This window comes from Melozone crissalis, unplaced genomic scaffold (assembly GCF_028551555.1).
Source record: "Melozone crissalis strain CALT ecotype California unplaced genomic scaffold, PUWL_Pcris_2 ptg000023l_1, whole genome shotgun sequence".
In the NCBI taxonomy this organism is placed as follows: domain Eukaryota; kingdom Metazoa; phylum Chordata; class Aves; order Passeriformes; family Passerellidae; genus Melozone; species Melozone crissalis.
In genome coordinates this window covers 39387467-39401615 of record NW_026535801.1, presented here as the reverse complement: position 1 = coordinate 39401615, position 14149 = coordinate 39387467, and the positions used below count along the sequence as shown (strand labels likewise).

Here is a 14149-nt window from a genome sequence, read left to right as displayed (position 1 = left end):
ACATCCTAATCCCTTCATAATCACTTTATTCTGCTCCTCTAATTTCCCATGTGACAGAATATCAGACATATTACTACAGTTCCAAAAGATGAGAGCTAATGTATTTTCTTTGTCTAGAACAATCTGATATCTTTTCCAAGAAAATCATGCTCTTAGTCTGACCTGCTTTTAGGCTCATTTTCTATCTACCTCCATCTCTGCCTACTCCCTTTATTTATTCCTTCAATCTGCTTATTTTTGCACTTGTGGTCAGACTTTGGGGGTGGTTTTGCACAGTAATTATGTGTATAAAAATCAGATTATTCCATGATTTCATTTTACTCACTTGTTCCACCACCAGGACTAGTTAGAACCAGTGAAGGATGTGGTGCTTCCATGCTTTTGTGAAGTGTAGCCACAGCAATAATTTTCCTTTTGTGAATGCATAGTTTGGTGACATCTTCGTCCGCTTTAACATCTTCAGCAGTTCTCTGCTTCACAGCAGCTCCAGGATCAAAATTAAAGACCTGGCAGTGAAAATTCCAGTGTTTAAAAGAATGACTACAGGCAGCAAATTCACATAAATTAAGAATTTTATATTTTATAAAGGAATTCTCCTCTGCTCCTGACTGCTCCTATACTGCCCAAGGGATTCCCCGACAGGATGTTTGGAAACAACAAATAAAAAATGAAAATATTTATAATAACTGAGTCAGATCCTCTGCAAGAGGGGCTAAGGCAGAGGGGAGCTGAATTTTCTATTTTAAGGTCTAACTTTGAGTGGACACCACTTATTTTAGAGATGATCTGAACAGAGTTTGAGTCACCAGCACGGGCAGCTGATAAATATTATTGCACCCAGATCCAAAACGATGCTGTGCTTTACCTTGGGAAGAACAAGAGGACATTCTAGGCCACACTTGCACGTTCCATCAGTCAGCAAGTAAGTCTTCACCTGCTCCAAGCAGGATAATAAAGACCCACTGGGACTGCAAAGGAACAGAAATTATGAATACAAGCTCTTGGATGGGTCAGGACTTGTATCTGCTCACAAGGACAGTGGGTAAAATCACATTTCTTTTTTTTTTTTTTTTTCGCATAGCACTTCTTGCTTTTATTCAAAAGTTGAGATAATACTTACAAAAAAAAAAAAAAAACCAACAAAACCCCAAACATATTTTAAAGGAAATAACACTGTTGCAGCTGGGTCCCTTTGATGCACAATGTTTGGTTTCATTCAGCTAAAATTTTGACCTTCTCACTGAAAGTAAGAAATATTACACCAAGGAGCCAGGCCAGCCAGCTCCTGACAAACTGCACTTGGATTTCTCCAACTCCCACCAGAAAATCATTATCTCCACTTCCCAAAATAGGGCACTGGGAACTCTGTTATGGCAAAATCACTAATTCATAATATAAAAAATCCTTCTCGTGTCCCCAGCCTGTAACCTGCAGATTGCTCTTTATTGCTGGGCCAGCTGAACTGTTTATCCTGAATAAAACACTCGTTATTAATGGCAGCTGTAAATAGCCCTAATTCAAACAAAAACAGCTTAAGTGGAATAGTTTGGATCACAAAAACACTCCTGACTCAAAATTCCAAGCTGTGAGGAACTTTGGTGCTTAGAATCCAAGCCATAAACACCTCATCCTGCACGAGTCACATCTAAAGCAACATCTGCAAGTGACATTTCAAGTCCTGCTGACAGTTTAAATAAGTCATTTCTTTGCCAGGCATGCCCTGAAATAGTTATTTTTGGGAGAAGTGCTCAGGTTGAATCTGTGTAGCAGTGACAGCTTGGAGGGTGAGGAAGATGAAAGAGCAATCTAAAAATAAAGGTCCAGGTCTGGTGACTGGTCAGGAGTCAAACCCTCCCTGCCTGAAATCCTTGGGGAGCAGGGGGAAACTGCTCTTTGCTTTGATTTATTTTCATTACAGCAGGATCCTGGCTGATCCCTTGGGATGTTCCCACCTGTCCTGACCATGCTGAGCCCAAACTCCACCCTGGAGGATGGAACAGCTTCCCAAGGGAGAATCCCACCCTGCCATTTGCTCTGCACCATCCCATCCACACCCAAAATCTCTCCAGACACTTCCTGTGATCCTTAAAACCTCCTGTTGAAAGGCATTTCTGGGAATATGCTCTGCACTGAGGATGCTGTTTTATTTGCATTGGCTAAAAAAGGCTCCTTTTCCTGGGGTATTTTTGGAAAAAAGTGATTTTAAATAACCCTGGTGTGCTGTTTGCCTGGGCACACACACGCTCCAGGAGGTGCTGGAGTGAAAAGGAGTGTGCTGCCAGTCAGGGAGAGGGAAGGAAGGTCAATCCCTGAATCTGTGGGATCCAGCACTCCTACTGCACACACAGGCAGGGCTATTTATCCACAAAACACAAATAAATTTTAAAAAGGGCCATTTTCCCCCTGTTTCTGCCTTGATCCTGGGCACAGCTGTAACTGCGAAGTCTCTTGTGTGTGCACAGTTATTGACACTTCTGCAACACAAAGGATAACCCAAAGCTTCTTTTGCAGGAAACTGCCACAAAATCACGGAATTGCAGACTCTTTAGCTTGGGAAGGAGCTGAAGCTCAGCTGATTCCAGCCCTGGAATCACCTCCCACCATCCCAGGCTCCCCATCCAGCCTGGCCCTGGACACTTGCAGGGATGATTTAGGCCCCACTTAGCAGCTCTGTTTTGCTAAGAAAAACCCTCAGAGCCAACTCAGTGCTTCTAGCAGGTAATGAAAACCAGTTAATGAATGGATTTAATCTTGATTTAATCCAAAGCAACTGCTGACAGCTGACAGGGAAGCATCCGTGCTTTCCAAGGAGGCACAAACACAGAGTCTTTATTCAGCTGGGATCATCTATTCCACTTGAATCATGTCAGATCTTAATATATCCACTAATTTTTCCCCGGGATAGCTGTGGAGTCAATACTGTTTGACCTTTCCTTGCCTCCAGGAAGGCTGTGCACGCTGGCAGGGCACAGAGGAGCTTGTGGAAACTCAGTCCTGGGGGATTCAGCTGCCCTCAGAGCCCTGGGGATGCTCCAAGGCAGGCAGAGATTGGATTATTGCACTCCCACCTTCCCAAGCAACACCTCCTGCTCTGGGCCTTGCACACACAGGAGTGCAAAACACTTTTATTCATCAGAAACTCTGAGAAAGTGACCAGAAAATTCACCAAGGAATAGAAAAATGCATTGGAAAACTTGGGAAGAGGGCAGTAAAGAGCTTCAGTAATGTTGTTGTGTAGAACTTCTTAGGGCTGTGAAAAATTAAGTTTAAAAGCTGAGTGTGATAATCAGGTAAATAAAAGTATCAGAAAATTCACCAAGGAATTAAAAAATTCATTTGAAAACTTGGGAGGAGGGTAGGAATAACATGAGCTTCCCCAAAGCTGTTGAGTAAAACTTTTTAGGGCTGTGGAAATGAAGTTTAAAACCTGACTGGGATCATCAGGTACATAAAAGCTCCAGAAAATTCACCAAGGAATAAGAAAACACATTGGAAAAATCATCAGGTAAATAAAAGTACCAGAAAATTCACCAAGGAATAAAAAAATACATTGGAAAACTTGGGAACGGGGCAGAAATGACATGAGTTTTCCCAAAGCTGTTGTGTAAAACTTGTCAGGGCTGTAGAAAATGAAATTCAAAAGTTCAATGGGGTCATCAGGTACATAAACTACCAGAAAAATTCACTGTTCAGAAAATTGTAAGAAACTGCCATAAAATCATGGAATTCAAAGAAAAATACATTGAAAAAAATGCATTGGAAAACTTGGGAAGAGGGCAGGAATGAACTTCATTGAAGCTGTTGTGTAAAACTTGTTAGGGCTGGGGGAAATGAAGTTTACAAGCTGAGTGGGATCATCAGGTAAATAAAAGCACCAGAAAACTCACCAAGGAATAAAAAAATACACTGAAAAACTTGGGAAGAGGGCAGTAAAGAGCTTCAGTAATGCTGTTGTGTAGAACTTTTTAGGGTTGTGGAAAATCAAATTCAAAAGCTGAGTGGGGTCACCAGGTAAACAAACTACCAGAAAACTCACTGTTCAGAAAATTGTGAGAAAAAAAAATTATAAAATAATATTATAAAATAAATTCCATAGAATCATGGAATTCAAAGACTAAAAAAATACATTGGAAAATGGCAGGAATAACATTTACTTCTCCAAAGCTGTTGTGTCAAATTTGTAAGGGCTGTGGAAAATAAAGTTCAAAAGCTGAGTGGGATCATCAGGTCCCATCACCAGAAAATTCACCAAGGAATAGAAAAATACATTGGAAAAATCATCAGGTAGATAAAAGTACCAGAAAATTCACCTAGGAATAAAAAAATACATTGAAAAACTTGCGAAGAGGGCAGGAATAACGTGAGGTTCCCCAAAGCTGTTGTGTAAAACTTTTTAGGGTTGTGGAAAATGAAATTCAAAACCTGAGTGGGGTCATCAGGTAAATAAACTACCAGAAAATTCACTATTCAGAAATTGGTAAGAAAATGCTACAAAATCACGGAATTTAAAGAATAAAAAAATACATTGGAAAACTTGGGAAGAGGGCAGGAATAACATGGGCGTCCCCAAAGCTCTTGTGCAAAACTTGTTAGGGCTGTGGAAATGAAGTTCAAAAGCTGAGTGGGATCACCAGGTAAATAAAAGCACCAGAAAATTCACCAAGGAACAGAAAAATCCATTGGAAAACTAGGGAAGAAGGCAGTAAAGAGCTCCAGTAATGGTGTTGTGTAAAACTTTTTAGGGTTGTAGAAAATTAAGTTTAAAAGCTCAGTGGGGTTATCAGGTAAATAAACTACCAGAAAACTCACTATTCAGAAAATTGTAAGAAAAAAAATTATTAAATAATATTATAAAATAAATTCCATAGAATCATGGAATTCAAAGACTAAAAAAATACATTAGAAAATGGCAGGAATAACATTTACTTCTCCAAAGCTGTTGTGTCAAATTTGTAAGGGCTGTGGAAAATAAAGTGCAAAAGCTGAGTGGGATCATCAGGTCCCATCACCAGAAAATTCACCAAGGAATAGAAAAATACATTGGAAAAATCATCAGGTAGATAAAAGTACCAGAAAATTCACCTAGGAATAAAAAAATACATTGAAAAACTTGCGAAGAGGGCAGGAATAACGTGAGGTTCCCCAAAGCTGTTGTGTAAAACTTTTTAGGGTTGTGGAAAATGAAATTCAAAACCTGAGTGGGGTCATCAGGTAAATAAACTACCAGAAAATTCACTATTCAGAAATTGGTAAGAAAATGCTACAAAATCATGGAATTTAAAGAATAAAAAAATACATTGGAAAACTTGGGAAGAGGGCAGGAATAACATGGGCGTCCCCAAAGCTCTTGTGTAAAACTTGTTAGGGCTGTGGAAATGAAGTTCAAAAGCTGAGTGGGATCATCAGGTAAATAAAAGCACCAGAAAATTCACGAGGGAATAAAAAAATCCATTGGAAAACTTGGGAAATGGGCAGTAAAGAGCTTCAGTAATGCTGGTGTGTAAAACTTTTTAGGGTTCTGGAAATGAAGTTCAAAAGCTGAGTGGGATCATCAGGTACATAAACTACCAGAAAACTCATTATTCAGAAAATCGTAAGAAACTGCCAGAAAATCATGGAATTCAAAGAAGAAAAAAATACAGTGGAAAACTTGAGAATAGGGCAGGAATGACATGACCTTCCCCAAAACTGTCATCTACAACTTTTTAGGGCCATGGAAATTAAGTTCAAAAGCTGAGTGGGGTCATCAGGTACACAAAAATATCACAGCATTATTTTCCTGGTGTCTGGATACAGAGATTATTGGGGAAAAAACCCTAATCCACAAGTTTTCCTTTCCCATTGGCCTGTAAGAGAGGCAGAGGCCCAGGGAATGGGAGCTGCAATGAGAAACACAAGGGCAGGCTGGTTTCTCTGCCATGGGCTGGGGTTCATTCTGCTCATGGAGAACACAACCCAGAAATCCTGCAGTGCTTCTGATCCTTCAAGGCAGCTCAGTGTAAAATTGGAGTGTGCTCTGGCTCGTTAAAGACTTTTGTATTGGTAATACACAAAATGTTGGGAGAAGTGGTTATTTTAATCACACAACAGTGGGAGAAATTTAAGCAAATAACTGAGTGATAATCACAAATTTGTGTGATGCAAACCCAATGTCCCCACATTTTATAAAGCTAACTTTGATCTTTTTTCCAATAACATTTAATTTAGGCTCTCTTTGTCTGAACACATTTATTTTATAGCAATTTCAATGCATTTCTCTGTGACCATTCCAGGGCAAAGAAAAAAAAAATCAAATAAGCTAAGAAAATAAATAAATTAAGCAGCTAAAAGTTTGGATTTGGGTTTATGTTCTTGGGTTTTTTCCCCACATGAGAAATGTGAGGGATCCATAAAAGCTGGAGAATGTCAGTGATAGTGAACACAGAACCTTTATGGGCATAAAAATGAGTTTGGAGCTATTGAGTGGTCACGAGTTAAATTTACTTGGAAAAGAACACAAAATCATGGAATGGTTTGGGTTGGGAGGGATCTAAAGCTCATCCAGCTCCAATCCCTGCCCAGGAACACCTCCCACCATCCCAGGGTGCTCTAAGCCCCAGTGTCCAACCTGGCCTGGGACATTTCCTGGGATCCAGGGGCAGCCCCAGCTTCTCTGGGAATCCCAGCCCAGCCCAAATATACTTGGAAAAGAATCACAAAATCATGGAATGGTTTGGGTTGGGGGATCTAAAGCTCATCCAGCTCCAACCAGTGCCCAGGGACACTCCCACTGTCCCAGGCTGCTCCAAGCCCCAATGTCCAGCCTGGCCTGGGGCACTTCCAGGGATCCAGGAACGGCCACAGCTGCTCTGGGAATCCCATCCCAGCCCAAATATACTTGGAAAAGAATCACAGAATCATGGAATGGTTTGGGTTGGGAGGGATCTAAAGCTCATCCAGTTCAAACTCTTGCCCAGGAACACCTCCCACCATCCCAGGCTGCTCCAAGCCCCAATGTCCAGCCTGGCCTGCGACACTTCCAGGGATCCATGGACAGCCCCAGATTCTCTTGGAATCCCATCCCAGCCGCTCCCCACCCTCCCAGGCAGGAATTCCTTCCCAAACTCCCACCTACATCTCCCCTCCTTCACCTTCCCAGACCATCCTGTGCTTGAGGAACAACTCCTGGATGTTTCAGAGCAGAAGGAAGGAGCTGAGTCAGGAACTCCCTGCACATCCTGGCCAAAGTGCACCAAAGCCCAGCCCAGCCCTGGGGTGGCCTTACCTGATGTAGAGAACTCCACTTTGGTCCACCCTCCGCTGCCAACCAACGGGAACTTGCACTGCTGGTGGCCCTCCATCCGTGTCCCCTCCGTCACACTCCTTCCCACCATTCATTTTCCTGTTTCTGGTTATGAGTCTTCAGAGATATCAACAGGAAGGTGATATCCTTTTACTACATGTCATCCTGGCCTCCCAAAGCAGGCCCTGCAGCACAGCTTCCCCCAAATCCTACAAAGTGCATCGGGAGGCTCCAGCTCAGTTTGAAACCAAGTCCTTAAAAGTGGCCATTTTGGTTAATGAGTCACTTTCCCATTATAATCCACATTAAATATGCAATGTTTAACTCCTTATATATTCATAAGGATGAACTATATAGATAAAAATTAGTGCTTCCAACTTGGGAAAATCATAATTCACCAATCCTTTGTTACCTGTCAGAAAGGAGAATGGGGAAAAGGAGAATTTCTAGTTCAACAGCATGATGGCTCCAAGCTTGATGACTGTCTAAGATAACTTGTGTTTTGTGAAAGCTCGTCTCATTTTTATAAATATGAGTCAGATCCAATACCTCCAGGTATTACACCCTTTATATGCCACATTCTTTTTGTTTTCTTTTTTTATCTTCTGCTCATGATCCAAGTTGTCTTCTTGAGGTTCTTTGCTGACTCCTTGGCTCCAATCAAACAGCCTGAAAGATAAAGATGTGGGAAACACGTGAGCCCTCCTCTCCAGCCTTCCAGCCCAGTGCAGCAACTCAGGGAGATGTTTACAGCTGCAGCCATTTCCAGAGCTTCAAATCAAAGTTTTAAATGTCAATGGAACCATCAAAACAAGGCTCAGAGCAAACAGAATCCTGCCAGCATTTTCTATTTATACGTGGATGTAATTGAGCTACATCTTAAAAGCTACAAGAGTGCAAGCGCTGTTAAATAGTTGATGTGGAGTTTGGGTGAATTAAGGGATGCATCTTTTCACTGAATATTTTCACATATGCTTCTGTTCACAACCATCACAGATGACTAAATTAATGCCCTTTAAAAATTGTTTAGAAAACTGAATGAATTTCATGTGAGGGAAGCTGCTTCCAGGCTTTGGTAATATCCATAAAAATGCAAACCTCCTGCATTTCGACTGAATTAAAATAATCATCCCACCAAAAAAATTGGGTAATAAAAAGGGAAAAGCCAGCAGCAGTGACTGATCCCTGAATACCTTTGAAACAATCTGAACATCCTCAAGAATAATTCCCCTCAGAGATTTTCTCTCATGACAGAAGTTGAGTCATTCCCCCCAAAATAGTTTTTTCAAGCTGACCAGGTGAGACTTAACACTTGAAACTGGACATTTTATTAAGGTGAGACAAACGTGGAATATGAGATTTAAATAGTAAATACACCAGAAAAAGGCAACAATCCTAAATTCAAATATAGGAAAAGCAACAATCCTAAATTTAAATATAGGATGGCATGCATGACTGCTGTAGCAACCTCATTAGGAGAGTTTATTTGGAATCAGGTGTCAATCCTGCCTTATTCCCAACACTAACATTATGCCAACATGTTAAAACATAATAAATGTTATAGACCTGACTGATTTTAATAAGAAAAGGGTTTTTTTTTTAAAGCCAGAAACGGAACATAAAGACATTTCTGCAATAACACCACATTACATCTATATTTAACAGTAATAACAGCTCCTTCCTTCAAGACCACTAAAGGAAGACTACAGAGGCATAAATATAGTCCTGGAAAATATTCCCTTAAGTACCCTCATGCAGAACATTCCCTTTAGAAGTGCTGCTTAGAAATGTAAAGTTCCAAAAGCTCCAAAAATAAAAAAAAACCTCACCAGGGTATTTCCAAGCAGGCTGTGGATAAAAGGAGCTGGTTGGCCAGACCCCCTCCACTGAGGGGCTGGAATCTAAATTGGCCAAAGGTTGGAATCTTGGATGGTGCAGGAAGGTTGAAAAACCATAAAGAAAGGCTTTATAAAATCAAACCTGCTCTGTTATATCAGCAGCTGGCCTGTCATTGCTTCCAGGGCAAGCTGGCACTTTGCAGGTTCCCAGGTGAAAGCAATCCTGGTGTGAGCAGGTCCTTAACACAACAATCTATTGCTGGGTGAAAACAACTTACACCTGTATAAACCGGCTTTGCTTATTCCTGAGTGAAAAACAACTTACACCTGTATAAAGTGGCTTTGATTATTGCTGGGTGAGAAACAACTTACACCTGTATATAAACTGTTTTTGCTTATTCCTGGGTCAAAAACAACTTACACCTGTATAAAGTGGTTTTGCTTATTGCTGGGTGAGAGTAACTTACACCTGTATATAACCTAGTGTTGCTTATTCCTAGATGAAAATCAACTTACACCAGTATATCAACTGGTTTTGATTACTGCTGGGTGAAAACCAACTTACACCTGTATATAAACTAGTTGTGCTGATTGCTGGGTTAAAATCAACTTATCCCTGTGTTAACTGTTTTTGCTTATTGCTGGGTTAAAATCAACTTACACCTGTAGAAACTGTTTCTGTTTATTGCTGGGTGAAAAACAACTTACACCTGTATATAAACTGTTTTTGCTTATTCCTGGGTCAAAAACAACTTACACCTGTATAAAGTGGTTTTGCTTATTCCTGGGTTAAAATCAACTTACACCTTTATAAAACTGGTTTTGCTTATTCCTGAGTGAAAAACAACTTGCACCTTTATAAACTGGTTTTGCTTATTGCTGGGTGAGAAACAACTTACACCTGGATATCAACTAGTTTTGCCTATTCCTGGGTTAAAAACAATTTACACCTTTATAAACTGTTTTTGCTTATTCCTGAGGGAAAAACAACTTACACCTGTATAAAGTGGTTTTGCTTATTGCAAAAATAACTTTTTTTTTTAGTAATTGCAGGGTGAGAATAACTTACACCTGTATATAAACTAGCTTTGCTCATTCCTAGATGAAAATCAACTTACACCTGTATATCAACTATCTTTGGTTATTGCTGGGTGAAAAACAACTCACACCTGTGCATAAACTGTTTTTACAGATTGCTGGGTGAAAGTCAGCTTACACCTGTATATAAACTGGTTTTGCTTATTCCTAGGTTAAAATCAACTTACACCTGTATAAGCTGCCTTCACACCTTAGATAGAAAAATGAAAACTATCTCTCACCAACAACTGCTCCTGCATCAGGAGTTTGAGTGACCAATCAGTACAGAATAATAACTTGTTAATTACCAATAAAGTAATTGGCAATGAAGCTCCTGACCAACTGGAGTCCCACACAAGGTCAGTAGAATGTTTAAAAAGGAGTTGTGTGAATAAAGGATGGGCTTTTCCACCATGCAGAAAACGGGGTCTGTGTGATTTATTCCCATATTTAGAGGCTTTTCCCAACCTCGATGAGTGTGATTTCAGCTTTCCTGCAGGCTGGAGGCTGCTGGAGCGGGCTGGCCCTGCTCTGCAGGATCTGATCCACGTTCCCGAGCATCCCAAGGGCTGCAACCCTTGGCCAGCCCAGGGTGGGGAAGGGACAGGGCCTGGTGAGCTCCTGCCCCACCAAGGTCACCCAGGATGTCCCATGGACACCTTGTCATGTCACAATCCACCCTGTAATCCCTCAGGCTGCCACACAGCAATAGGATTTGGAGAGCTCTTGGCAACAGTTCAGGGCTCACTCAGGTTTTCAGTTCAGAAATTTGGGGGTTTGAGTGGTTTTATCCTGATTAAGGAGGGAGCAGATGAGGTTTCATCAAAAGCAGGCCAGAATTTCCATGCTGAAATTCCAACATAAGCCACACATGGGAAGTCCCTGGGTGTTATTTGATTAATTTAATAACACCACACAACTCCAAGCTCTACTGCAGCAGAGATTTACAACAACAGGAGCAGAGGGAACGGCCTCAGGCCGGCCCAGGGCAGCTCAGGGTGGGCACAGCAGGAATTTCCCCACGGAAAGGGGGCTCAGGGATGGGAACTGCCCAGGGAGGTTTGCAGTGCCCATCCCTGGAGGTGTCCCAGGGATTCTGGAGGTGGCACTCAGGGCTCTGTGCTGGGGACAGGGTGAGGATGGGCACAGCTGGGACTTTGGGACATTGGAGCTCTTTTCCAGCCTCATTTCTGGGATCCTGAGCACCAGAATCCCCAAGGCTTTTCCCAGAAGGGAATGTCCATCAATCCAACCCCAGGAGCAGAGCTGTCCCTGCCCCAGCCCCTTCTGGCATGGAGCATTTTGTGTTCCCCACAGCCCCAAATCCCTCACACCAACAACAGAAAGGAGCCCTGAAAGGAGCCCCATTTTTGCATTTTGGGGGGGAAATTCTTCCTGGAAAGGGTGCTCAGGCCAACAACAGAAAAGGAGTCCTGGAAGCCCTTAAAGTCCCATTTTTGCATTTTGGGGGGGATATTCCTCCTGGCAGGGCTGCCCAGGGAGGTTTGCAGTGCCCAGCCCTGGAGGTGTCCCAGGAATTCTGGAGGTGGCACTGAGTGCTCTGGGCTGGGGACAGGGTGGGGATGGGCACAGCTGGGTTTCCATGGTCCTGGAGGGTTTTTCCAGCCTCAGGGATTTGGGATTCTGTGACTGCAGAGCCCCCTCACCCCCTGATGCACCACTTGCCCCTTCCCCAGCACTGTCTGAAGTATTTTGGACTGGGATGCAAAGGAGTTGGGTTTTGGACCAAGCCCAAAGGACCCTGGACACTGGAAGGAATCCAAAGGGCTGATTTCCATCAGCCATGGAATAAATCCCTCTCCTCAGTGATCTCCTGGCAGCTCCAGACAAGCCCTGTTATCTCACCACAGCTTCCCACATCCAAGGCAGTGACTGCTCTCTGCCCCGTGCCAGCACATCATGTTTAGATTTGTTTTGCAGTCCAGTTCCATTAGGATATCCTTCAAAAGATTTCACTGCACAACTATGCAAAACTGCACAGAATTCCTTCCCCCCTTAGCCCCCTCATCCCCTTCCCCACATGGAAAACTTCTTCATTTTCATCTGCTGCAAGTGTGGTTTCAATTTTTAATGGGACTCTCTCCCTTTTTCTGAAATGTTGGATTTCAGGCAGCCTCTTTGCACACTCAGCTGCTAATATTTACTTTAACAATTTTTGAGTCAAGTGGGAAAAATAGAAAACTCCATAGGATGTAAAAAGAAATTTAAATTAGATATTAATTGTCTGCATTCCAATCTGTTACATATGATATTAATAATATTTATTTTATTAGTAAGTGGATGTTGAGCCAATTAAGACAAATTGTGACAGGTTGGTATTGTAAATCATGGAATGGTTTGGGTTGGAAAGACCTTAAAGCCCATTTTGTTCCTTGTCACTTTCAACCATCCCAGGTTGCTCCAACTCTCTGAGAAACAATTTTTTTCCTATTCAAATATCATCTAAATCTCTCCCTTGTCCTCCAAATACTTTTGGTGCTCCAATCCTTTTTTCTGACATGAATTTGAAGTGCCCAACAACTCCATGGATGACAAAGGGGCTCCACAATCCCAGCCTGGCTCTCTGAGGCACAAATCCCAGTCCCCACCTATGGAATGGCCACATTTTGGATATAAGTCTTTGCAGAAATTTAGAAAAAACACCAAACACTGCTCAGAGACACAAATTACAATCTCATTTTTGAGATTTTCTTTTCTAGCACTGAAAAATGAGAAATGCTCTCAAATGACAGTCCTGGGGTTTCAGAACTAATAAGGAATTTTAGCTTCTTAAAAAGCATCACTTTCAAAGCACTCAGTGAAAAGGAGTTTTTATTTAGTCACCACTTGCACATTATTAATCTGTTTAAGTCTATCAAAGCAATTAGCCAGGATTTTCCTGTATCATCTAATTAGATACAAATGTTGCATCATTTTTGGGAATGCTTTCCCAGTTTGAAAAGCAGCATTCTCCTGACTAATTAGATCAGTGGTGAATACTTTATGAGGGCCTATTTTTAGGCCAGTGAGTCAACAAACAAAAGTGCCTGAAGTAGGAAGGAAACCTTGAATCCTTCAGGATCCTTTTCCTTGGGGTGGTGTCCAGGGCCATGCACAGCTCTACATTTACTCATGGTTTACTCATGATAAACATCATATAGTTGTGATATATCTTGAAAACACATCTCACTTGTAAATACAGAGTATTAAGGATGTTTCACCACAACCACAGAATTGCTCTGCACTGAATGACTTCACTAAAATGAGCATTTTAAATTGCACCAGTGCCAGCTCACTTCACAAAATCCAACCAGCTCTGATGTTATTTCTAACTTTTAAAGCAGGTTTTTATCTATAACAAGGTTTATATTCTCTTATTTTATACCCCTCTTGATGCTGTGGAGTTTTTTAGGATGGGAATTTAACCCCTCTATAAACCAATTCCCTGGAGGAGCCCAAGGATCACCCGGGTGCGGCACTGAGCGCTCTGGGCTGGTGACAAGGTGGGGACTGGGCTCAGGCTGGACTCAGCTTTGGAGCCTTTTCCAACCTGGATGAGTCCCTGGCAGCCATCTGGGTGAGTTCATAAACAACAAACTCCATAAATATCCATAAATAAAAAATCCACGAGGATTCCAGGCCCCTGGAATTGCTGGCCCTGTTCTCCAGAGCCAGGAGCCCTCTGGATGTTCCTCAGCTCCCAGAACAGGGATGGGAAATTCATTTTCCAAAGCAGCCACTTCACTATAAACACTACATTATACTAACAAAACAACAAGAAAATGATTTTCATAGAGAAAATCTGATTTATCTGCATGGAATCCAGCTGATCTTTAGGAACATGTCACAGAAATCCCTGTCCTTGGAGCATTTTGGATCGTGGTGCTGTTAAGTGATCAGACAGAAATCTGATATCAGTGATCAGAAACTGGATATCAGTAATCAGATATAA

General features: G+C 41.8%; 1 protein-coding gene across 1 annotated transcript in view; it reads right to left on the bottom strand.

Moving 5' to 3' along the window:
- MBD5 (methyl-CpG binding domain protein 5) overlaps positions 1–14149 on the bottom strand; it is a 129615-nt gene that overhangs the window by 32308 nt on the left and 83158 nt on the right. The window contains exons 5-8 of the mRNA XM_054277994.1: positions 7832–7951; positions 7265–7399; positions 866–968; positions 326–506 (exon numbers count right to left, since the gene is read on the bottom strand). Coding sequence (XP_054133969.1) covers positions 326–506; positions 866–968; positions 7265–7377 — 397 coding nt within the window. The 5' untranslated portion in view covers positions 7378–7399; positions 7832–7951. The remainder of the gene's footprint in view (positions 1–325; positions 507–865; positions 969–7264; positions 7400–7831; positions 7952–14149) is intronic.